The sequence below is a fragment of the Temnothorax curvispinosus genome, unplaced genomic scaffold, assembly GCF_003070985.1.
Source record: "Temnothorax curvispinosus isolate PA1 unplaced genomic scaffold, ASM307098v1 QBEX01006657.1, whole genome shotgun sequence".
Classification (NCBI taxonomy): domain Eukaryota; kingdom Metazoa; phylum Arthropoda; class Insecta; order Hymenoptera; family Formicidae; genus Temnothorax; species Temnothorax curvispinosus.
The window spans coordinates 32,352-57,899 of NW_020216437.1; the positions used below are offsets into that span (position 1 = coordinate 32,352).

At 43.5% G+C, this 25,548-nt stretch overlaps 2 protein-coding genes across 6 annotated transcripts in view; one reads left to right on the forward strand and one right to left on the reverse strand.

The window, feature by feature from the left end:
* Nucleotides 1–1,256: 1,256 nt before the first annotated feature.
* LOC112456123 (LHFPL tetraspan subfamily member 2a protein) lies at nucleotides 1,257–10,919 on the forward strand. The gene is made up of 5 exons (XM_025018455.1): nucleotides 1,257–1,461; nucleotides 8,788–8,967; nucleotides 9,162–9,434; nucleotides 10,012–10,125; nucleotides 10,378–10,919. The coding sequence occupies exons 2-5, from the start codon at nucleotides 8,838–8,840 to the stop codon at nucleotides 10,518–10,520; spliced, it is 660 nt and encodes a 219-aa protein (XP_024874223.1). The 5' UTR covers nucleotides 1,257–1,461; nucleotides 8,788–8,837; the 3' UTR covers nucleotides 10,521–10,919.
* Nucleotides 10,920–11,088: 169 nt separating this feature from the next.
* Nucleotides 11,089–25,548, reverse strand: part of LOC112456120 — a 38,474-nt gene continuing 24,014 nt past the window's right edge. For 4 of the 5 annotated variants that reach the window (XM_025018446.1, XM_025018447.1, XM_025018445.1 and 1 more), the window contains exons 7-14: nucleotides 18,049–18,371; nucleotides 16,034–16,385; nucleotides 15,529–15,875; nucleotides 14,227–14,602; nucleotides 13,875–14,142; nucleotides 13,603–13,788; nucleotides 13,386–13,523; nucleotides 13,016–13,240 (exon numbers count right to left, since the gene is read on the reverse strand). In XM_025018446.1, the coding sequence (XP_024874214.1) occupies nucleotides 13,016–13,240; nucleotides 13,386–13,523; nucleotides 13,603–13,788; nucleotides 13,875–14,142; nucleotides 14,227–14,602; nucleotides 15,529–15,875; nucleotides 16,034–16,385; nucleotides 18,049–18,371 (2,215 nt within the window). Of the gene's footprint in view, nucleotides 13,241–13,385; nucleotides 13,524–13,602; nucleotides 13,789–13,874; nucleotides 14,143–14,226; nucleotides 14,603–15,528; nucleotides 15,876–16,033; nucleotides 16,386–18,048; nucleotides 18,372–25,548 lie in introns of all 5 variants that reach the window. The other variant, XM_025018448.1, reaches the window with a different exon arrangement.

Here is a 25,548-nt window from a genome sequence, read left to right on the forward strand (position 1 = left end):
GGAAATATAGGGGTGACTAACCCCCTATGAAACCACGCGTAACTCAAAAGAGGGGAAAGGGGGAGAAGCCTACGGGAAAAGTATCGAGCGAACGCCGCGCCGGTGCGTGGTTGCGTAATAGAAGACAGCGAGGATCGAGTCGCGCGATAAAGACTGGCCGTCGGGCTTTCGAGGGATTAAAGTCTGTAATTACAGGCGCTACGGGGGGACGTTCACCAAAATGATTTGTGTCGGGGGTCCTAACGGCGCGGTGCCGCAAACGACGGTCGTGTAAACCCGGGCTCGATCGATGACACATCTCGACGGGAAGCGGACAGTCGCGCGTTAAGTCGATGCTGCGCGCGAGATTCTTGACCAACGAGACAAAATTACGATCATAAATTTTTATGGGAAAATAGAGGGAAGATTGTCGAGGGATATACGATCGAAAAATTTTCAAACTTGTCGAGGCAAGTCAAAGCGTTTGATGTCCTCTTATTTAATTTTTCTTTTTTAACACAACGTCGACGATGACCATTCATCCGAATAATTATCCGAGTTCCTGCCGAGTTGCAATTGCATATTGTCAAATAATTCAGACGATGAGTTGTCACGTTTTCACAATACCATAAAAACCTCTTTTTAAAAAAGGTAAAAAAAGGGCGCCAAGTGTCAAAGGGCGCGTCATATTGTGCGTAGCTATTGCGCGAAATAATATTGTTTTCATTTATTTTTGCTATAAAAGTAGTGATATCAGACAACGTGCCGAGTGAGCATGAATTTATACATATAAAATTTAATCCTTTCTCACATAAATATATAATTTAATTTTTCTATCGTACTTAATAGAATAATAAAATACTTGTTTTTAACACCAAACAGTACATCGTGAAAAATTCTGCGCGCAGCGTTTTGTGGTAAGTAATGCCCCCGAAATATGTATTGCAAAATCATGACATTCGCGGAAAGTCAATTGTAGCAAAAGACTTACTCGCAACTAACGGTAAAAAACCCCCTTATCAAAGTCTTTGATAGATGTAGATTATACATTTGTTTAAATTTTGCAGCAGTCTTGACTTCGACGCGTCCTTCGAGAATTTCACTTATCGCAACGAGACACGGGACCGTTCTTTCGTTCATGATCTATCATCGGAACGAGATTGATCGCGTCAGGATTCTGTCCTCGCTTATGTACGCCGGCTGACAAGTTCGCGTCTCGTTATAGCCTTATAGCGCCGCTCCAGCGAACGCCGCGCGTTCTTCAGTCGTGCCCCGCGCGTCCAGCGAGCCGCACGCGAGGTGGATTATGTGCGCGTTTCGAGCCCACGATTAAACGCACGATCGGCGAAGAATCGCGCGTGTCCCATCGAAACAGTGACTTCAATACGCTAAATCATCGAAACATCGTTTGTCGATGAGACGCCGCGATCTTGCTCGGAAAGAAACCGTGCTGGATCAAACACGGTAGAGGGGCGACGAAAAGTAAGCTGCATCCAATTGTTGTTGTTTGTAACTATTATTCTATAATAGCACGTAATTATAAGACGTATTGTAATTTCTTATTTTCAAGCAGTGTTCTTCGCGAAATTCCCTCGTCAGGAATTTCGGCGGAGATAATAATTATTTCCGCATATCCGTGAGGTCCTCAACTCGGTGAGAACAGAGCAGAATAATAAAAATTTACGGCTACGCCAATCCGTGGCGGAAGGGATTAAGGGATTACCATTACGAGGAATAAGGATTCTCGTGCAGAATCCGTCGCCCAACCGTTCGTTCGTTCGTTCGCTCGCTCGTGTTCCGCATCGATTTACGAGTGTTTACATCACGATGTCAGGGCGCGCCGGTAATCACCCGGTATTATGAATTATGCATCCCAGGGTGGTTTCGAATTTCCTCCCGCGATCCCGGTCCGCTTCGCTCTTCCGCCGTTCGCGAGCGGTCGTTAATATTAATTAATTTCGGGCGCCGCTAAATTGGCTCAAATTGCGACGCGCTCGTCAATTAAACCGCTTTATCGTTGGGAGTTGCGTTTCATGGACCAACCGGCGAGAGTTCTCCATAGTTTCCATTATTCTCCGGAGCGCACTTGTCGAGTCGCATCTGCGTGTTTGTTTTGGAGAAATATTCGACGAGCGATGAGAACTAACATGTATAAGTGAAATTTAATTCGTCGCCCGGATCACGGGATTCGATTTCCTCGTTGCTCAGTGAAACGGGATAGCCTGTGGGCTATAAGATATTCCCTCGTTGCACTCCGTTCACGCGGGAATATCTCACATCGATTTTGTACAGCTGATGGAAAAACGTGTGCAATCATTCGAGGATAATCGTGACTTAAAAATTATAGTTATGATAAAATATTTTATTTTATTTATTATTTAAAATGACACGAGAAGAGAGACAGAGATTTCTTAAATTAATATATTTTAAGCTTTTCCAAGCTTAGAAATTTCCGCGATTCCAGCCACCGAGTAGTTTTCGCATCGAATGCGAATGGAGCGCAAAAACGCCGGGAGATCTTCCGAGATGAAATCGTATTTCCAGATGTTGCCGATGCAACTCGGCGCAGCCGGTCGATCGCTTGTTACCACTCGCTTGTAAATTCATCTTATCCCTTTTTTTTTCAACGCGGAAAGGAACCGCGTGTGCTTCTTTTTCTTCGTGAAAGGAATGCGAGCGACTCGCGTCTGGTGAGCGACTCGTTGAACAAAAGGGTGTTCCCCGCTTGCTATAGGGGGACCCGGGTCTTTTCTTTTCGGCCCTCAAGTGGGTCAGAGCACTGTATTCACGAGACACGAATCGAACAATTTGAAAAAGTCAATCGAAAAGATACGAGAGCACTTGATAGAATAGAAAAGAAAAAGAAACTTGAGAATGATACAATATAAAAGTTTTCAAAAAATTGCATTCTGCTCAATCTCGTCGAAAGATACGACGAATGACCGTTGAAAGCACCGACTGAGTATCCGGAATCCGTAATATCTATATAGAATATGGAATCTCTTACATGGCGAGAGATTCCGCGTAAAATAAGAAATGTATTTTCAATTTCTCCATATTGCGACGGCGATCGCTCGAATCAAATTCGTGAAGTGGATTCTCACGGGTGTCACGCCCACTTTATCGGGAAATCCGCTCTTCTCCCTCTCGAGAACCCTTCCTCAAACCTCAAGGAGTAGCGTCACGCATGGACGCGCATTATTTAAAAGTCGACGTCCGCGAACGGTAATTAAAATGCGCCGCGCGTTTCACGCAAATGCGCGAGTTCTGGCCGAACACGTGGCAGCAGGCAGGCAGCCTGCGAGCGAGCAGAAGAATGAGCTGCGGGGAAGAGTAATGACCGCCAATCGAATCAGCTACGATTTTACGAGCGTGGACAGTTTATGCGTTCCCGATAGGAACAAAGAGAGGAAAAAGTTCAAGTTTCAAGAATGTGCGTGTCTCGTCCGAACGAGAAGATGGGGAAACCGAGGCGAGTACGAAGAGGATCAATTTTAAGATAATGATTTTATATTGGCGTTTTTTTTCCAGTTGGAGTTTCTCATTTCTGAAAAAATTTCTGAGAATTCCAATTTTAATTTATGGAAGGTATGGTTTCGTGCAATCGTACCCTTTTAACTTAGCATATCGAGCGTATAATATCGTCCGTCGTGAATTTTTCGCTCTTTCGCAATCAAGTCGAACGGAAGTGGTAGTAACCTACAGAGGGACAAGAGCAGTCGGAACGTTTTACATTCCGTGGGTGTTTCCCCTCGTCTCTCTCGCAGCCTCTCCTTCTCTTCCCCTCTCTCTTTCTGTTTCCTTCTTCGATCTCTCGTTCTCGTCGGTCGCTCTTCTGTCTATTGCTCCTATCTTGTCCTTTCTTCCTAGCCTTCTCTCCGTGCTGGTTCGAGACCAGCATAGCCAGTCGCTGTGTCATCGAGGCCCGATACATCATAAATATAAATTGGCTGGGCGTTCGTGCGTGTGCGCGCATAAATGAAGCCGCCTGCGTGCGTGCGTGCGTCCGTGCTCCCGGCAACGTTAAAGAATGTTAATGTTAACTGGCAGCGATGCTCGCCGAAAATGATAAACAAATTCACCTTAGAATCGAGGAGTTTTGCATCCTGTCATAAACGCGGGAATTTAACAGGAGGAGTAGCCAAGGAATAATTTTCTGCGAGGGACCAGTCTTTCCCCTCTTTTCGCAATTTATTTATTTTAAGTAAGATAAATCTAAAAAATTCATTATTTTTTCATGAGAACCGATTATGATTGTGTTATTTATATTATTTTATACGATCAGAATCAATGATAAATTTCTTCTCCAGTTCGTACAGCCATCGCTGGTAAAAGCAACCTTTTATCTTTCGTTCTTTTGTGCTGAATTCTCCAAAGATTTTTCTGGATCCTTCGTGGTTTTATCTTACTTCCAGAAGAGAGCCAGAGTTATGACTCTAAGTGCGTCGCGAAACAACGAGATCGCGTGAGTGGTGAGTCTCGCACTCTCGCCAGAGCGCGGAAATAATCTCGATTTCGAGCAACCGCGATGATTAACAGCGTTCGTGGAATCGCCCGTGGGTCCGTCCATTTCAGCCGCAACATGCTCCTTGCGTTCGATCTCTCCTTTCTCTCTTTCTCTCTCCGGAGGGCCCGAATCCGTCTCTCATCTTCGCTTTAAACGCGACGAGCGCAGGCGAAAGCGCGCGGCTAAAACGGGCAGACCTAATCGTGCTGGCCTTGCGATCGCCTTCGGCGATTAATGCCGCGCGCGCAGAAATATGCACGCACAGACGCGGACGGCAAGCGGCAACCGGCAAGTGTGCAACTTCCTGAGGCACGAGATAAGCTCGTTAACGGCGCTTGTATGCGTGCACGCCCGAGAGCGCCAAGTGCCGCCGATAAACTTGACGGATCGTTTTCAGCGCGTGTCCAATCTAAACACCATATACACATTCCATATACGCGACTGTAAATTCGAATAATGTTACGTGTACGCAAGATGTCCCGGGCCTATCGAGAAATCCTACTCCGCTACTTCGCAGCCTACTCAGTTTTTATTTCGCGCGATAGTATACGCACAGGCCCGCTATTTTACAAATAATAATACCGATAATAATTCTTTTATATGTGCCTATTATACGTAAAATTATATGTCGGATATATCTGGAAATAACGAGAAACTAAAATCGGAATCGTCGCGATCATATACGAGGATTCTCTTCGATGGATCCTTGCATGCTGGATCTAAAGCCGACGGTTATCTTAATCGCCGAGCCTTCGATGCCGGTCGGCGAGATCACCGTTAGGCCTCAGGATCGTTGTCGTCGTTTCTTAATTATCCCGTCGTTAGAATCGCGGCGGCCTGCATCGCCAAGCACGCTTATCAGGCGTGAATTCTCACCGAGCTCGTACTCGGAAACAATTTCTCGCGCTTCCATCATGCACTTCCGGCTGATCGAGCGCTAATAATCGCCGGTGGTTAGTGAACGACGAAAACCACTTCGATTTGTTACAGGCATATGAGTGTGCTTTTTTTACGCCAAGACGAATATCATGCATATCTTAAAGTTTTATAGTTCAGTATATGTGTTTTGTATACAATATAAAGCTATATGTTACAATTTTATAAAATCCTACGTCCTCGCGCTTGTTTTAATTTCTATTACCTAAAATAAAACTATGTGTATTTAATTCTCTGCTAGACTTCGTTTTAGGAATATTCCTTTAAGTGTCCGACAATAATCAACTGGCATGTTTGAGTCCCACTTGCCCTGGTTACATGATCCATGTCGAATGACTCACAGCGCGATTAGAAGACTAATTACACGTCACATAGATTACCCTGATGGGGGGAGAGATTGGTCGCACGCTAGGCACGGGTCGGCCTAGGACCGGTCGATCGTTTTCCAAACGATCACCTTCGGAATCGCGATAAATCACCACGGGTAAAATCGATGGTAAGCGAGACGTTGGCGTGGTGAAGCCATGGAAGAAAAGAGAAAAAGGTGCGTCTCCTCCTCTCTCTTTCTCTGTTTTTCTTTCTCTTCCCGTAGACTTGATTTGGTGGAAGGCGAAGGGGGAGGACGAAGACAAGAGATGCGAGATGCAAGGGAACACCTGTCCAACAGCTGCCTCGCATATGGCGAACTCGCGAGATTATGTAAGGAGGAGAGATTGTGTAGGTGCCTTGTTTTCAAACCGCCGCTGGCAGAGGAGCCCTCGGAACAATTAAGATAATCCGCGTCGCGTTAATCCTGCCATTGACACGGTTCTTCGAAAAATCTTCCTTCTCCGGACAAATAAGGTCTTCTCTGGCTTCTCCGCAAGTTTGCTAGGGCGCTGTCTTCTTTTCCGTAACCTTCTTAACATCTCTATGCAATCAAGCGATAAATTAAGATTCCTGTCCTGGATGTTTTACGTCTTTACCCCTTCGCAAAAGATTATATATTTCGTATATATTTCGGATCCTATTGTGGGTCCGTCTGTGGGTGGCATCTGAATCTCTCATTCGGCTCACGCATCTTCGCGGAATGCAATATCGTCCCTCTTCTTTTCCAGCCGTTGCACAGACGCTCCGACCATTAGTCATCCGCCAATAGGTCCTCTGTCCGGTAACTCACGGCCAAAAAGTCGTAAGTCAACGGAGAATGCTAATAATCTGCTCGTAAGCCCAGATCTCTAATGTCTGCGCGGTCGATCCCGTCGCGATGATAAACCTATCCTTTCTTCACAAAAACGCATTCGTCAATTACGTAAAAACCGTTTTAAACGCGACAGCGATTGCACTCCGAAATCCGCGTACGAATAAACGATGATAATTAAAGTGACATCGAGATGGGAAGAATTTCGCGCAAATTTTGAGCGAATTCCGATCTCAGTACGAGTTTGAGGATTAATTCACGCGACTTGGTGGCTCGCGCGCGTGGTCTCGGCGAAAGGGGCCCGCGCGGGGCCCGTATCGCATTATGAGAAGGCGTGGCAGCGCTACACGTAACAATGAAGCCGGTATAATTAAAATAAAAGAGAAAAGGAAAAACGCCCGCAGTTGCCTGTCGTGCAGACTCGCAGACAGCAGCCGGCCCACGCGTCCAATCCAATGCCGCGCTCTCGTCTCTCCCCGTCCGTTCCGAATCACATAGATTGTCAATTGAAGCATGGCTCATTAATTCCCAATCACGTGCGAAGGCGGACCACCGTGGGACGCCGAAACAAAGAGCTAAACGTGACGGAAAATCGTTTAAGTGGAAAAGATAACCCGTCAGCGATGACAGCCGATTAGTTATCGTTAATTGGCGAATAATATCAGGAAGATGAGAATTTGTCGGTATTTTTCTCATAATCTCTCTGAAAATAATGATTCGACACTTAGTAAATTAAGTTCGCGATTTTCGTGGTCGTTAAAATGCAAAAGAGATTGATTAATCTGTGGCTTAAAGGAACGTTTTCTTAAGATACTCTCGCGATACATCAACGTCATCTCAGGGAGAGAGATTCATTTATGTTCCGAGGTTTGAGACAGCGCAAATATAAACAGCGATTAGGGGGTGATCCTAAGTAAACATACTTCGTGAAGTGGTTGCGAGTTGCAGGCGAGGAGTGACGGAAATAAAAGCGACAACAGTACCGCGCGAGTGCCGACAAATTTCTTCGGCTTTATATACGATGATACTATTACGTTTTTTCTCTGTAACTGATTTGTATACCTTTGGAAAACAGATTTCAATACAGTAGTATCGGAGACCGGATTTTTAAACTCGCGAATCCGCAAAATTACATAAAAAATTCAAGTTTCGAAGGTGCTTTCTTTTCATATTTAATATAGGTCGCGTTTAGCCTTGTCGACCCGTCGCCGGTGGAGATCAAAGTCGACCTTTCGATTGGTGGTGAGAGGGCCAGAGCGATTAAAGTTTGCGGGTTTGAAGAGCACAAGAGAATCTCGAGAGGCGAGAGAGTGGTCTCGAGCAGGACGTGTGGCGTAAAAGGCGAAAAGGCGCCGCCCACGAACACGCCGGGAAGAGAAGGCCGGAGCTATTATTCGAGGCTATCGCCTCGAATTAACCCTTTCATAGATCACTCTTTTTACAAGGATATTCTTTTTAAAAGGAAATTCTCATTATCGCGTGCGCGCAGATAAATTAGAAACGTTTAATGTCTTCAAACATTATACGATAAAATTATTCAGGAACTTCTATTTAAAGTTTTATTTTAATCTATGTTATTCTAATCGACAAGAAAATTACTAGCGATGCTTGTAAAGAGACCGCTATTTCCCGGGATGACCGCAAAGGTCTGGTCTCCCAGAATCGATCACGAACAAAACGTTTTACAACGTCCGTTTGTCGGTGATTCCACGGTGTCGTGAGCTAGATCCGAGGATCGAGTGATTTCTGTAGCCGGCGAGGAGCCCCCGTGCCCTTTCACGATTTCCGTGAAATCAGAATAAAAAGACGGAACTGTTGGCCGCTGGTGCCGTAACCCGAGATCTGTGTATCCTACGTGTTTCGGTCCGTATCGCAGCCACGCTTTTAATGCTCGCGCTCGACGAAGGAGAACCTCGAATAGCAACGACGAGCGGCGCGGCGTTTTCCTCGAAATACTAATGTGAAAGGCATTTACTCTGGCATTCATTCGATTGCGGCCGCTCATTAAAATCGAATTTCGATAGAGGCAACAAAAACGCGATCGTGTTAATTACCAACATCAAATCTCACTTATGCGGGAATTTAAAAAAGTCTTAATCCTTATTCATTATAATTATGCCGATATAATCTCAATATTTAGATTCAGCGTAGGTGCTAAAATTCATGATGATATGTTATTTTTCAGACACGATCGAGTGTTTTAAGAATGGCATAGAAAATCAATCGATCGGCAGCATGTGCTATGTGATAGTCACTGGACGCAGCCTGCTATGGACGCTCTTGTCTTTGGCAGCGTTAATGGCAGTTTTAGCAGGCCTTATCACCCCCAGATGGCTTGTAGGACCACTGACAATTAAGGACACAAGTAAGTATCTCCTTCTCAACTGATCAACTCAGACAAGTTACGTATTTACATAACAAATAAGAAAATGATCGTCAAATAAAGTATCTCACTTAAATCTAGATCAGATCTGCGATATCGAAACCCGTTGTTTATTTGTCGAGGCAAATTGCAGCGAACCATTGATATATTGTCACTCGTTGACTCTAAAATTTTAGAGAATTACACGGAACTATACACGCCAACCGTCGGGATCTTCAATCGTTGCACGAGATTATTCGGCAAGACGCACTGCGCGAATTTCAACATCGACGGCTTTGCGACGGACTCCAACGTCTTCCCGGGATGCTGGAAGGCGTCCCTGTTCTTCTTGTCCGCGGGTCTGGCGGCAATGTCGGTGACCGTGATAGCCGCCCTGCTCGGATGCTGCGTGCAGAGCATCGGCCGCAAGAGCATCTTCAATCTGGCGGGAGTGGCGCAAGCCGTTGCCGGTATGTAATGTTGCTCTTCGACGGAGGCGAGGATCGAGATGATGAGATGACGAAACGACGAAACCCCGACTGGCGACTAAGCTTCTTAGCTCGCGGACGAAATAATCCTTGAAATGATGGCCGATATTTTTATACGTTCCAAAAAGAGATTTATATTTCTTTCTCTCTCTCTCTCTTTCTTTTATATGTATACTAGGATTTGAGTTTCCAATACTTCTTCCTTAGAAATTACAACATTTGCTCCGATATATACAAAAACTCGCTGGCCTTTTGTCATCAGTGACATTCTGACATTAGTGAGAATGACGCAGATCTTAGAAAGCAATGATCGCTTCGTTGCAGCTGAGTATTCCGCGTGCGTAACATGCTTTCAGGCTGACAATGGTATCTCGAGAGTGCGAATGACGCAACCGCCATTGTAGCGAAAGGTTGTGCCCGGAATAATCAACGAGCATGTACTTAAAAAGCGGTCCCATTGTCACGGTTCTAACAAATCAAATAATCGGGAAACGCATCTGTACGAGGTATGCTTTACAATTTTGCACGTCGTTCTAGTTTTGCGCATTTATTTCCACAGGAATACTGTATCTTTTCGGGATGATCCTCTATCCTGCTGGTTGGGGTGCCGAGAGAGTGCAGAGAATCTGCGGTCCTGAAGCCGACGCCTTCTATCTTGCTAACTGCAGTCTCGGTAAATTCAATGTTCAACATCGAAAGTTAGAAAAAAATAATTTCTTATAAAATCAGTCTTTTAAATTCTTCTTCTCAAGAGAGACAGTTTTACTTTTATTCGTTAAATAAATACGATGAAGATTTCAGTTCCAAGAATAGATCGATCGATAGGCTCCTTGTTTGTTACACAAAATAATAAAATTAAATTGGATTCTTGATCGAATCAAGTTAGGGACGGTTGGAGGATGTAAAAGAGGATCGTTTCTTCCAGGTTGGGCGTTTTATAGCGCGGCTATCGGCGTCGCTCTCACCTTCGTCTGCGCCGCCTTTAGCGGACAGGCGGAGAAGTCGACGGCCAGCGACAAGGTCCAAGACAAAATGAACGAAGGAAAGACCCTAATATGCTTAGCCTGAGCATGCAAATAAAATCAGCGAGGGGTCCGGCCTCGCCGTAACGGGTGCCGCGGTGCGAAGCGTCGAAATGGGATACTCGAAGAAGACCAGTGCAACCAGAAATATTCACCTTGTTGTGTTCACCGCGCGGCAGAAACGAACGGAAACGAAAGTTTTGCTCGCGAATGAAATTGTTGCACTATCCGAGTAATTAATTGCGGGCTCGGAAGGGAAATGGACATTTTGCTGAATGTCATACGTGACGCATTGTACGCACGAAGATTAAGTATCGGATGTACTTACCGTCTTCCCACACTTACCGCCGCAATTTATGACGCCTACGGTGTTCGCGGAGAATTCCTATTTTATATCTTATACATGTGTTTTTATATGTCAAAGAGAAATAAACAGTAAAACGTGCATGTTCGTTTTTTGTGGATGTCCTTTTTGTTACTGGATGCGAATAAGGTGAATGTACTGTCGCAACAAAGAGAGAGAGAATATATCCTAATGATTTCTCTTCAACTCTCATTTGTGCCAGCCTGATTAACTTTTCGGAAACGCCGTTTCCGTTTTCAAGTACGCTTGATACTGATAAATAATGGAATTTATTTATTTTATTTTCAATTATTAACAGATTTCGTGAAATTCGATCGAACGTATAACTTAAATGGATACATGTACATGAAATTGTCGGCTGTCAGTCGATTATGTATGTATGTACACACGTATAAATAATGAAGGCACCAAGGGAATCAACAATCAATAAATTATATGGGCAAATTTGTATGAAAATTTCGAATGAGACGAGTGTAATTGGCAATTATAATAAGAAATGTAACATTATAACGGAATCGCGATTACAGTTCGTGTATGACGACGCGCGTGGGATTATTTACTTAGAGTATGAGTGTTATTTGGTTGATGACTTGCCGTTAGAACCGCTGACCATTGATCGGACGCCGAGGAGTAACGCTATCGTACAACTACGCGAAGAAAAGAAGGATGTGACGTGTCGTGACGAGAGATATTCTTGTCGTAGGAATGTCAAATTCGGCGGATACGTACGTCGATCACAGTCGGATTCTCGTCGCGGAGATTCGTCGCGATAGTGAGGATATTATCAATGCATCTGCCACGCGTTTGCATCCGGATATACACCTCTCGCTCTGTCTCTTTCGACAAGCGTTTCAAATTATGTGCAATATTCGACGATTCGTCAAACACAATCATCTTACAAGTAGTCAAAAAATATGTTAGCCAGTCGAGTGTTCCTAGCGCGTTTGTTAGCCTTAGCCTCGTGCGCGAAACCTGAAAACATCGCTAAGAGCGTTTCCGAGAACGTGGGATCAATTTGTACATCCACGTTTCGCGCGGGAGACGCGAGGGTGTAACTGCACATGATCATAATTAGAACAATAATAATAAAATAATATTTATCGCCGTGAGACGCGCAATATATACGATAAGAATAATAGGAATCTTTTTACTCCTACCTGGTGTTGACGATATCTCTCAACGGGGGAAACTTTATCGACGTCTGATAGAAAAAGCTATTAGGCGAACACTCGGCGTGGAGTCGGCCTTGTGCAAATGTGAATATTCATTAATTCTATTTACATACATAAGCTACGTAATAAACTGTCCGTCTAGGTTAAGGAGATTGTGAATCATCGAAACGGAACCTATCCTAAATAAATTAGTAAATAATGTATTTGTGTAAAAAATCGTTATATATATATGTATATATCAAATTATTATATGTTACAAATTCTTATCAATTTTTTATCCTTAACCTAGACGCATCTCTCGACTTTTAAAATGCGACTGATTCCCATTAGTGAAAATTCTTGCGGAACCACGTTCCTTTTTCAGTCGTCTGTTCCTAACTTCTGTCTCACGTAACTTATTTTAATTTAATATTAATATAAATATAAGTTAATAATTTCTGTCCGGAGACACGTAACGTAGAAAAACAATTTGATAAAGTGCTACAGTAAATATTTCACCTTTCGTTTATAAAATATCTTTACTGGACAAGGAGCGACATATATCGTATCGCGTTATTGCGCTAGAATGCTCGAAACACGTCAAAGTTCGATGAAAAAAAAGAGAAATCGCTGTAAAACGTAAACACCTGCTCTTCGTTAACTCGTATGTATATCCTCTCTCTTTCTTATTTGTAGTAGTATTAAATTTTCAGCAACTTCAACACATATTACATGATCTATCTGCTTAATACTTTCCTGTTCTTCGCCGCGCATAACTCACGTGTGATTCACGCGCGCGCACGCGCGCAGCGAAGGATAATATCTTGAATGAATAATTATAACAAGCAAATTTGATTTTTTTTGCCGAAGCTGATTGCCGTCTCGTGTACGAGCTCGAGCCCTTTCTTTCTCTTGCCTTTCGCGTTCGAACTGACGGTCTATACACGCTAATATTTCTTAGGAGTCGCAATGTCGAGCGATAGTATCGCTCGATCAAACTCGGACTCGACATACAATGGTTCGTCGTTACGTTTCGGGAGCGAAGATCTCGACGGAATTATCGGCGTTCTGCGCGTTGGAGCGCATCGCTCGTCTCCGTTCCTCAATCATTTGTCGTCGCGCTTGCTCCCTCGCTTCTCGCGCCTTTTTGTTTGCCTCACTGTTCGCGGTCGGTTTCGCTTTGTGGACTGGTATGACTCGGCGTTTACCGTTCTGCTGCGAAGCCGACGCGGTTTTCTTGTCCGGCACGACCTACAGCACACGGAATAAAGTGTTAGAGGTACAATCGCGAAAAATCAAAATGTTACAGAATGTAATTTAATTTTTATTTCAAAGACGGAATATGAATCGAAAAGTTAGAGGCTGATTCGGTATCAACAATAATATTTCGTCATACCTCTTGCCATTGCGACTTCTTCAGTTTCTCTATCTGGTCAAAAAGTTCGTTTACTTGAACAACCTGCAGCATCACCATGTCCCAGAAGCCAGCCAAGTCCTCGTTCGTCGTTGGAAATTCTTCACCCGGCATCTGATTCTAAAATATCAAGACACGACATTAATTGTAATCGGTTTAGTGCTTCAGATAAGAAACAAACAATTAGAAAGTTTCTTACGATATTCTTTTGACATAATCCTTCAAATTGCTGCATCTTCTGTGAGGCTAACAGTCTTGCTTTTCCCGCGGCAGATCGCAGCTTCCCAGCTGCCTCTTCTGGCAGTGCAACAGTATCACCGCTGGCTAACTCGGCCTCTGCAGATGCGGCCAACGACAGCAGTCTATCTGTCTCTTCTTTCAATAACTAAAAGCACAGTGTTTATAAATTCTCATTGCCAAAGAATATAGGTATTTGTCGTCGTGTAATATACGCATTTATTTTCCAATTACCTTCATAAAATAATGACCATCTTTCTCTTCGACTACTTTTTCCGCCTCTTGAGCTTGTTTCGCTATATTCGTCGAGCTGACGCTAGGTTCTAACACGGGTAACACTACTTTCGGCGCAGCTGGCTGCTGATCAGGTATGCTTTTATTAGCCGTATCGCGCTGCGGTACGTCACCCTCTATGGTAATCGGGATTCTTCTAATTACGCTGTTTTGTGAATTCGTAGTTGAAGGAGTCTTCTGCTCGCTTTTTCGCGTCATTGGTGTTACCCTGAAGGTATAAAAGTATTTCGTCGTCAAAAAGGAAAATTAAAACAATTTCTATTTTATTTACGGTTAAAGTATAGACGCTTACCTTTGTAGTGGCTTTATAACTTGTTCTGTGCCGTCTGTGGGTTTTCTACTACTGACTACAGGGAGCTGCGCCCGAAATTCCGGACGCAAATGTCGCAGGACAGGCAGATTCTTTAGCGATTCTTCCGTGTTAGCGTTGTCTGCCGAAATGTCATTGTTATTACTGGATTTATTGAAACTACTGTCGCTAGTATTTAGCTTAGTGATGCTGCGTTTGAAGAAGAAACCCTGCGCTAGAGCACCTGGACCATACAGCCGCTCCACTCGCTGTTGAATAAAGGATTTCTCGCTGCTCGACGAGGTGTTTAGCACTTGACTCTCAACCTCTACCGACGAGCCATTTAGAATACTAGTATCGCTAAACGATGCACCCGAAACTGCAAAAAAAAACGAAAAAAATTAAATAAAAGAATCTAAAATAATATAAAATATAAATGATAATGCAGAAAGGCTAGTAATTCGAACTAAGTCACTCCACCAATAAAGAGATGTTGGTGCGAACATTTATATAATTACTTAACAATTGATATAAAAATATAACGCCCAAAGTTTCGGGCTTCTTAGTATTTCTTTTTGATAGACATAAGAACAATCCAAAATAAAATTAACAACAAATAGCAATATATAAATACACATAAATCAGAATTAAAATCTAATATCAAGTATTTACCGATAGATATAATTAAAGATAAAAAAGATATTTTAAATTAGAAGTTACTTTACCAGAGGATGTAGCAGAGGAAACGTAGCAAATTAGAGGAAATATACTAAGCATAGCTGAACTCGACAATAAAAGACGGTACAGCAAACAAGACGATACAAAACGGACTAACTGCTAACGCGTATGTATCTCTTACATGTATCGAATGACAACAATCGTTAAACATCAACGTTAATCAAAACAAAAATATATAGGTCAATGTAATATGACCCACAACTTAACGACGAATTAAATATTATATTCTGTATTAAACTTAGTTAACATAGAATAATATACAACATTAATGTTATATTCACTTATAAATAAATAATATAAAATAAATTTGAGTCTGGCTATAATTTTGTTACTTAATATACAACATATCGAATATAAATTACTTAAAATTTTCATCAACGGCATTATTCAAATTATTCTTGAAATATTATGATCCACAACTGTCGAAATTGATTTTTTAATAATTGAAAGGAGAATTAGTTTTTAGATATAGCTTAAAGAAGGTATGTGAGAAAATTACACAAAAACCATTAGAGAGATAAAATTAATAGCGTATTAAAGTCGTTTATGGAAAGCAATTTTTCTTACGATTAGTGACGCCTTGCTTCGGAGAGGAGAAACCTGTGCCCACAGACTTGTTCTGTTGTCCGCAGGACATCATCGGCGACAATCCGGGGCTCCGTTTGCTGGCGGAAGCGCTCATCCTGATGGGACTGAGTTCGGGAAATGCCGCGTGCAACGACACTCCCTTGTCGACTTCCGAGTAACCCTGGCATGTCATGCTGATTGAACTTCTACTCTCCATATACGTTTCGACCTTGCACTCCTCCTTCACGCCGTTCGTGAATCCGTTTTGTCTCTCCATCGCTAATGGCGATATCGACTGGCTCTTAGGCGGATGGTGGGACGTCGGGACGTTAAGATTCTCGTTGGATCTATAGATTTCAGATATATTTAATCGAGAGTCGTACGTACATTTTACGCGGCGCGGCGAGGTAAAAGGGATGCGTGAAAAAGAGTCATGGCCGTCTCGCGCTGCGCGTGTATTTGTCGCGAGAGACTACCGTGTCTCTCGATGAATCTAACACCTCACCTGAAACCTGCAGGACTCGTGTCCCTCGTGATCAGCCTCGTGCCGGGACTGCTGTCTCTCGAGCGGAATCCTTCCCTCAGTTTACTGTCGTACCTGGTGATTCCTGAGTAGCCGCTTATGCTGCACGCCAATCCCAAGTAACTAGGCTTCTTCGCTGCCGTCAGCTCCGGCTCGGGGCTGCCGCGACGAGCATTGCTGGCGTTCAACTTCTTCTCGTCGGGGGTGAGATGCGACTTCTGCAACGTCTCGTTGCTACCGTTCGCTAAATTCTCGGATGACGGCACCGGTTCGCCGTTGCACGACAGGTTCAGGCTGTGCAGAGTCTTTTCGGACACGGAGTCCACGGTGTTCTCTGAAAACGGAAATTTCGATCTAACACTCGCGAATATTTCTCGATCCTCTTCGGCTCCGATTCTCAAAAGCTCGGAACGAAAGACGTAGAAATCGCCACGAACGTCGCACACCGCGCGATTGAATAAGATATTACAATCTTGTAAACTTGGTTGCTTCGTATTATCGTAACGATGGCGAGCTAGAGCTGCGCAGATTGAACCGCAATAAAACGTTCAAATTTATCTGTCGGCGTTTAGATCCTTCTGTTACGCTTTTATCCCAATTCACGAAATCTCGATTCACCGTATGCTCTCCATTAACGATGAATGTCCGCGAGCCAACTGCTTGGCCGACGAGACATTCACCTTCGAAAAGCCCTGTCGCCCACGCTACTATGCACACGCCAACTCGCGTTAAACGAATGTTATTCGCGTCGTGATCGCGACGCAACCTTATTTCCTGGGAACCGGTGGAGCGGCTCCAAGCTCGCTACGCCGAAACAACCGGATGGAAATCCGGCTTGGTCACACTTGGGAGTTTTCGACTACGATCAACCGGCGCGCTTCGCGGAATTGAGATGAGCCAACGAGCCCGCAGAAAGTTCTCCACGCTCGTCTAAATCGTCGTGACGGTCCTGGAACACTGAGCAGAGACTCCCTCGTCAGTGCCTTCTTGGCAACGATGAGGAAAAGAAGCATTTGCACTTGGTGCAAACTTGCCTACGGGCTAAATCCGATCGGTATTTCGAGCGAGCAAAAAGCGCCCGCCGACCTGCGAGAAAGTAACGGTGGAGAGATCGGCGACCTCACCGACCTTGAAGCCTCGAAAATCTGCATGGATTTCGGTCCATGGAATACCTGAGATCGCGATACAAAAGATAAGTCTTTAAATCTGAGCTAATCGCGCACAATCCTTCTGTCCTCCTAAGAAATTTCATCAATTCGCGATGCACAAATCAGAATTTGTAGTCAATGCCCGATATAATATATGTTTTTCGCAAAGAGCCAAAGTAAAATATAATGTGAGGGAATATTTTACTGATTAAGTAATATCAAGGTTGTTAGATATTTAACGTGCGGCTTTCAGTCAATTAATTGTCGCATTTTCAGATAATTGAAGGAATTGGTTTAAGAGATAAACTGTACGACATAATCCCACGTTCTTTCAAGCGCATTCCACTTTTTTCCATGAAATGACTTCCTCGCTCAAGCGACGCTAATCATTCTCGACCCGACCGAGTTCTCGTAGACAATTCTCTGCGAGAAGCGATCATTTTCTTTGATAGGGAAGATTCTCTGTCATCGCAGCAAAGTTCTTTTGCCAAAGAATCGTAACGTTCTAGAGATATATTAGCACTAAAAAATCCATAATCCATTCAAAAACATTTCAATTGTTGAATAGCTCTCATCTCTCCGTGAAACTTTAGTTAATCATATGTTATATATTATTCGATTTTTAAATATCACGAATTCTAGACGTATCTCCAGATTTTCTTTTAGATATTTTCTCTCAATGATACGCAACTTGGGAGAGATCATTAATTAGACAACTTGAAGAAATAAAAATAATTTATATAGCCATGGGAATGCTTTTCGATAATAAGGTGACGATTGCTGAGCTCTTATCGGTAACGCGTCACGTAATCGTGGGGATTACGTGTCTCTCAATGCGGGATAGCCAACCTGATCGGTCGGACGCAGAGCGGTCGACGTCCAGGCTGCAGCTACCGATGCTCTCCTGGCTGGTCATGTTGGGGTGATGCCTGGTGACGCTCTGCGCTGACGGTCGGGGATCCGGATCGAGGCGATGATAGTTGAGAGGCTGCACCGCCAAGGAGAGCGGTCTAGTGCGTCGATGCGAGCGGATGCCACCGGCTCCGGGTACCGACGATGTCACCGTCGCGGCACAGGAGTCGTCGACGTCGTCCAGACCCGCCACCTCGCCACCGCCGCGCCGAGGCTGCCCGCTCGCTCGCCGCTCCTCGTCCACGCGATCCTCGTGCACACTGCACAGGTCCGGTTCTCATCCCGTATGCTGTCACGCGTGCTGTCAGAGCGTTCTCGAGCTCGGTGCGGTTACGATATTTATGTGCATATACATATTTTAATACACGGTGTGCGAACTTGCGAGCGCCTTGGTGATATTTCCGACTAACGACTGAAATTATTTTTCCTTGATAAAAGTCGTCTTGCGACATACGTAAATATAATAGATACTTATCGATATTTAATTTAAAAAATGATATTTCGTTATTCACTTCTTTTCAAGACTTCTAATCCATTATAGCTGAAGGCTATAAAGGTTAAAACTGCAATGGTAACCCGAAGGACGACAGATCATCTTTTAATCTTACACATTACTTTAATGAAATTTTTAGTCGTGTGACCCTTGTCATCCGGATATTTAACAGTATAGCTTTAAAAATTGATCTCCGATTAAACTCTGAGGAAATATAACTTTAACTCTTTTTCAACAAGAAATATCACGCTGTTCACCAAGTGCGCTTATTATCGGACACCAAGTATTTCTATATGAAACTTTGACATACATTGATTTGACTTTGGAAAAGTTTAAAAATGGACAAGTTTAGCGGAGCGACCTCGATTGATAACGAGACGTGTTGAAAAACCGTCTTCCGGCGGCCTTTATCGGGTTTAACGGAACAAGTTGCATTTCTCCGTTTCTTTTGTGAATGTCACGTCGCCTCGAAGCAAGCGAGAAAGTGGCACGAATTAGCATTTGCCAACAACCGCCGCGACTACTTTTTTATACTTTTTCATACGGTGTAATGGCAATTGATAAGTTGGCCTCCGATTGTTTTCTCTCATCATGTATGTATATCACCGAGGGAGCTCGAGAACATCGTGCACGGAAACTGGTGGCACTGCAATGTATCCGACGGATTGTCGGTTTCTCGACAGACCGGAGGTATTCTGCAGGTATAATATTACGATTGGGAGGGACGGAGGGAATCGGGAGGGACCTTGCCGAGAGGTTCGACGATATAACGTCGATGCAGAGAATCTCGAAGACAGCAAAAATAGATTTTACAACGGCGTTCCTCGGCCACGGGCGGGAGGTCTCGGTTTCGTCGCGAGAATTCCCTCGGAATTCTTTCACCGCGCGCGCGACGCGCTAAGTTCTCTGCGACGCGACGTGGCGTCAACGAGCCGAATATTCTCATTACCGATGTAAAGAGAGTAATTAGCGATATCGAAGTCGCGTAGCGCATAACTGTCCGACAGGAGCGCGGCGTTTTAATGCCTGTAACGCGGAGAAAACTCAGTGGAAAGTTTTTTTTGCGGCGCAATAACGATCAGATTCATGATTTAACGAAGGCAAACATCATACGTTATTATATGCGCAGGCAGTCTCATTAATTTCACCGTGACTTTCGTATTTTTCTGCATGATATCGAGACAATGAATAAGGCACAAGTTTTTATTGCCGCGAGTCACGAAACGCGCGCCAATATCATATTTTTCCCGTATTGCATTATATGACCATTATGTGCACGAAAAAACCTCGCATATCCTTAATCTTTTTACGATACTGAATCTGATGGTAAGAATTAGAAAAAAAGTATCGGAAATAACGCTACGTAACTATACGAATTGAACAATCAATTATCTAATCGACAAAGGAACATTTGGAAAACGATGTGTATCTGAATTTCGAGAATTATTGCAGGAGTGGCACCAGCTTCCGACATTTGATTTGTCGCTCGCAAATGAGAGACTCGTGCAAATAGCTCCGGCACGCAAATTAAATCGTCGAGAAATTGGCGCCGGTGTTAATTGCACGCGCTAATTGCACAAAGATGCATCGGTCACTCGTCGCGAATCGCATGGGAGTTATCAACTACAGATCCGTTCATTTCAGTCGCACTTTTCTTCTTGAAAGACAGGCGCACTCTTGTCTAAGAGAGAAAAATGAGAGAGAGATTACCAGAGAGTGCGACTAAAAAGAACGAGCCTTTATGTACACAATCGCGGATCAGCGCAAGCGGGTGCGTATCAGATGCGATTACACAAACTGCATGCAATAAAATCGCTCTCACATCGGCGATTAAACTCGCGACAGCTCTGCGACGTCTTGCGCAAAAAAAAAAGAAAAAAACACAGATCGTCCTTCGACGAATGTCGCACGTTTACTCGCTCATGTAATCGCGAAAGTGTAATGTACATAGAAACGGAGGAAGTTTCTTCGAACAAGTAACACAATATGAGATGTAGGGTCTCGTTTCTCTCAAACCGTTACATACTGAAATCATTTACACGTACAAGTGGAATTATAATACGTATTTATAATTATAATTAGAATATATAACTGTAGTAAAACTGTCGTCAAGTTGTACGTATTTTCCAAATTATATTTTTTAAGACTTGCGAATGCCATATAATATACTTTCTAGCGCTTTCACTGCCACTGATGCGACTCCTCGGTAAAAAAAAAAAAAAAAAACACGCCGAGCTCCAAACAGCACTCGTGCATGTAATGTATCAGTATATGGCGCCCGTAACGGATTGAAGAAACGAGTCGCGCGTGTATAGGTAAAACTGTTCGGTGTTGTACAATGTTGTTTACGATGCGGAAATCGGCGCTGACATAATTGCGAGTTAACGGTTTAAAGTGCATCGTGGGGTACAGGCGTGCGGCCAAGCAAGACTAAGGTGTGCAAGGTGAACGAATCATGCTCGATCGCCGATGATGATAATGATGATGATGGCGATGGCGTGTGTTTGTATGCGTGGACGCACGTGGTCGGACGGGGAATAATCGACAGCGTTGGAAAATGTCAAAGGGTTATTACACGTGGACATATAACAATTCCTCTAGCTGGGTCACTTGGGAGAACCTCGACGTTGCCGTAAGGCGACGCTGACCGCGATAGCCCGACGGATTTAGTCTCGCTCGACGTTTATTGAGCATCTCGAATCCTGGATTCTTCTCAGCGCGTTACAGGAGTGACGAATGCATGATGCGGATGCATCGCTGCATTGCACCATTAAATGAATCTCGATAATATCTATTCACATTCTAATCGCTTCACCGTGAAACATCTAATAGGGATCCAACAGATGCTTATAACATATTGCGTGTTGTGTTAGTAGAACGTTAATTTATGGTTGATTAATTGTTAATATCACACATTAAATATCAATTATATTAACAGTTATCCACATTGGATAAAAACATCGTACACCTGAACGCGTGTTAGCTTCTATAAGAAAAAAAAACATGCATTCAAAAGTGCAACGCAATATTAATGTCAGAGTAAATTCATTGTTAAAATTTTAGAGACTCGTTGTTAAAACTCGCTCAACGGATTTTTCAATCTTTCGCAAACGTCTCTTTCTCACTGCCTACCTTCGCCGCCAATGTTTCCAGAGGAGGAACTTGGAGACATTCTTTTTCGCGACCGGGTTCACCGTGTAGGTGCCGCTCTCAATTTTTAAGGGCATCCTTAGCCACGAACGCGTCACTGTGGATTGCGCCCGAGGCGCGTCGACGGCGTGCGGTCGCCGCGAGCCGATATATCGATCGCAAGATGATCTGCGAATGTCAAAGGGAATGATATTGCACGCGCATCACTCTCGCTTCGTATTTCGAGTGACAATAAGCGCCGTTAAAATGTGACTCCAAGCGTTATTGTGTCCACGCGTGTTATTCGTATTCGATCTTTTTTTTTTCTAATTCAATTGTGTCAACTAGAAATTAGAGAAATTGGAATTTCCTTCGTAATTGTACAAATTATTACCAATATCTTTATTGTCAATATCGTGCATTTATAAGCACGTCATTTTGACTCATCTCGGCTGATCTCGCAAAAAATAGGGAGGATACATCCGTAGCGCTGTTTCACCAATCGGCGCCGATTTATTTATTCTAATCGTGGGATAGAAGAATCGAGAGGAGCCAGTTCGTATCGGTGATTGTGATTTCTCTCTTTTTCGCGTTGCCTTTTGTCGGCGTGGCACTCGCGAGCACGTTTCTAGGATGACTAGTTGCCGAAGACTGGCATTCCCAATCTCGTCTCAGCCGCCCGTCGAGACTCTTTCGCTTTCTCTCTCGAGATGCATCCTCCTTTTCTTTCTCTCTCGCACCTTCGCCCGGTCCCTCCAAATCCCCGCCATTCCAGCCGGTCTCTTTATCTTTCCCCAAGTCGAGGGTATATTTTTGGAACGCTCAAAAAACCACGATGGCACACGGTGCCGCGTCTTTCCCCGCGTCCTGTCTCTCCTTCTATTCCTGCTTCTCCTCTCTCTCTTTACGCGGGCATTAACGCGTGAACGAATGTGGAAGGGTAACACAAACTTAAAGGGAACCGCGAGCGCGGGTACACGTGCCCGGCACGCGCGCGCGCGCGCACGTCTTGAAGAGAAACGCGCTTCAAAAGCTGGTCGCATCCATGTAACTTGCGAGAAATCTTCATGTCTTATCCTCTCGAGTTTTATGGAACTTGATTATTAAAACACTGAAACGAATGCGACATGTTTTTTTTGCTTGTGAAAATATTTGAAATCGTCAGAATTACTTCGCCGATTTCTAACTGTTCAACGTGAAACCGCGCGAAGATTACCAGAGATAAAAATTATCAGAGATAAAAATGCTTTTTCTTGCTGAAATATTATATGACACGCGATAAAACAAATCTAAACACTTCCAAGAATTGGACTGATAAACGGTGCAAGCTTTTTAATGATCGAAATAATGCGCCTCCTCTCGTAAACGAACTTGAGCAGCTTCGATTTTACATGCGGGCGAGCGGATAAGTGCCGTGTAAGTCGCTAGCAAGGGCTAATAACTCCTTTCGGTTCCTGTCATCGTGGTCTTTTACGGATCGTTAATCCGTAAGAGCTTTTACGGCCTGCGTAATAGTTTCTCCTTCTTCGTGGCATTGCAGGGTATGTGTCTGTTCCCGAATTCGACCCACGTGACAAAACATCGTATATAAAAGATGCGTATAAAGGACTACGTTTGAACTTTGTTTGTATTTTCAATAACTTGGCGTGATTCATTTGCCTGTTGAGATAGGAGTTTCCGAGAAAAATGCGATAATTTTTCTGCGAAAAGTTTCCGAGGAACGCGCGCAAACTAAGCCTATAATAAAAATTAAAATTTATGGCGAGTGCCAAACTCTCTGAAAGTTCAACGAAGAGTCTTCATGTAGAAAATGAATTATGATCCAACAAGTCTGACTTGGAGACGTGCGCGAAAAAATTAGGATTTACGTTCAATCGTTGTACAAAAATTTATCCAGCATAATAAAAATTGTTCTTAAACTGTTCTCGAATCCAGTTTGCATTGTAACGAAAGAATTAAATAGATTCGAAAGAAGACGGAAACAAGATAAAAGACACATTTTATCTCTCCTCCTCTTTGCACTGCCTCGAAATATCACAGAGAGCAACGAATGTTCGCATGGCGGAAATCTCTCGTCTTCCGGATAATTCACGCAAGGGTTTTCCTCTATTACTATTCTATTTCGGTGCAGGCCGTTCGCGACGAGATTTACGAGTTCGGCAATTGAAACCGACAAGATGCGGGATGTCGTCGAAGGGATCGGCGATTCATGTCGCCGCGTCTCGGTTCGTTTGCACCGGCACCGAATGTCCCGAGATGTCAGCGACTTCTCGCGCGTTAACGACCTGGAGACCACGTCAAACTCGGTATTTTTCGTTCAAGGGACCACCGTAATTTCAGCGGACCCCTCGACCGGGATCGTCAGCGAACAAATGCCATCTGATCACAAAGATCGCGCCGAGTACGAAAGAGAGAGAAAGGGCGTTCATCCTTCTTTCGCAAAAATTTATGCCACGCGAAGTATTAACCCGAAATGCAGGTTTCGGTCGAATCTGAAGTTCGGCGCTATCGAACGAGAGAGAGTTCCTCGACCTGTACACTTTGGGCCGGTTCCTTTTCCTTCTCGTTACTTATACGATTATGCTCGTCACGACGCTCGCCAAACGATCCTCGGTCACGAAAAGCGCGAGCCATCGATGGGAGCAAATTTCGTGAGCAACGATTTACAGTCGATTAGAATGCATTCGCGAATTAGCATTCATAAAACTTTCCGATATTGGATAAATCTTCAACAATGTCACGAAACTGCACATTATAAGCCTAATAAAATATCTGACATAGTAGATGATAAAATCATAATTTATTTTATAAGAATGAAAATGAGATATTGTTGGCGCAACATATTCGCGCGACAGTTCCAAATATAAGATTCGCGAAAAAGTACAGTGAGAACATAAATAAGACCTAAATGTTGAAAGCATGAGTAGCGCGAAACAAGAGCTGCCGTCTGGGAATGCCAAGAGCGCTGCAGCTATGAATTCAAGTGCGATATAGTGGCCGCACCGCGACTCAGAGGCTTAACATAAGCGAGTTTAATGAAGAATTTCACGCGTGGGGCGTATTTAAAAAAAAAAAAAAAAAACTATTTCACACGTACTATATATTACTAATAATATCCTAATAATCAATATATATAATTAATATAATGCGTTAAAAGACCGGATTCAAGTACTATACACCTGATGTTTATCTAGAGATGGCGAGTCAATAGCTCGTGCACCAAGTTTGATAGATTATAATTCGACGCTCAACGAGATCCGTGAAATACGATCGTGCTGTTGCGCGAGTGAACAAACGAAGGAATTCGCGAGAGAATGAGGTACGTTCGTTCCTTCCTGTAGAAAGAGAGAGGTGCGTGTATGCACAACATTATCTCATCTTCTGCAAGAGGCCTTAAAATATCTCGCGTGTCAATACATCCATCTCTTTCGAATGCACCTGCCTTTGAGTGAAGGTTCAAATCTGCATGTTTCGCGTATTTACTCCTCCTTTCTTTCCATCATTTATATCTGCCATCGTGGCGAGCAATTATACACAGGAGACAGAGGAAGATTAGATCGCTAGCGATCAAAAGCAAGGTATATTAAGCTATCTAAGCAAAATTATCAGAATTACAAAAAATTTTATATGAAATTAATTTGCTAATTATTTGCTACTATTTTTTGCTTTTAAAAGTAATTTTTTTGCTCCAGCTATTAAAAAGTTACGAAGGGCTGGATAGCTTAAGCTTAAGATTAAGCTGCCACGCCATTGTAAAAAAACAGCCCTTCGTAACTTTTTAATAGCTGGAACAAAAAAATTACTTTTAAAAGCAA

Bases quoted from the DNA above. Each gene is read 5' to 3' on its own strand.
- LOC112456123 (XM_025018455.1), top strand. From the start codon at position 8,838: ATGTGCTATGTGATAGTCACTGGACGCAGCCTGCTATGGACGCTCTTG. The intron at 8,968-9,161 runs GTAAGTATCTCC...CTAAAATTTTAG, and splicing joins ACTGACAATTAAGGACACAA to AGAATTACACGGAACTATAC. The intron at 10,126-10,377 runs GTAAATTCAATG...CGTTTCTTCCAG, and splicing joins TCTTGCTAACTGCAGTCTCG to GTTGGGCGTTTTATAGCGCG.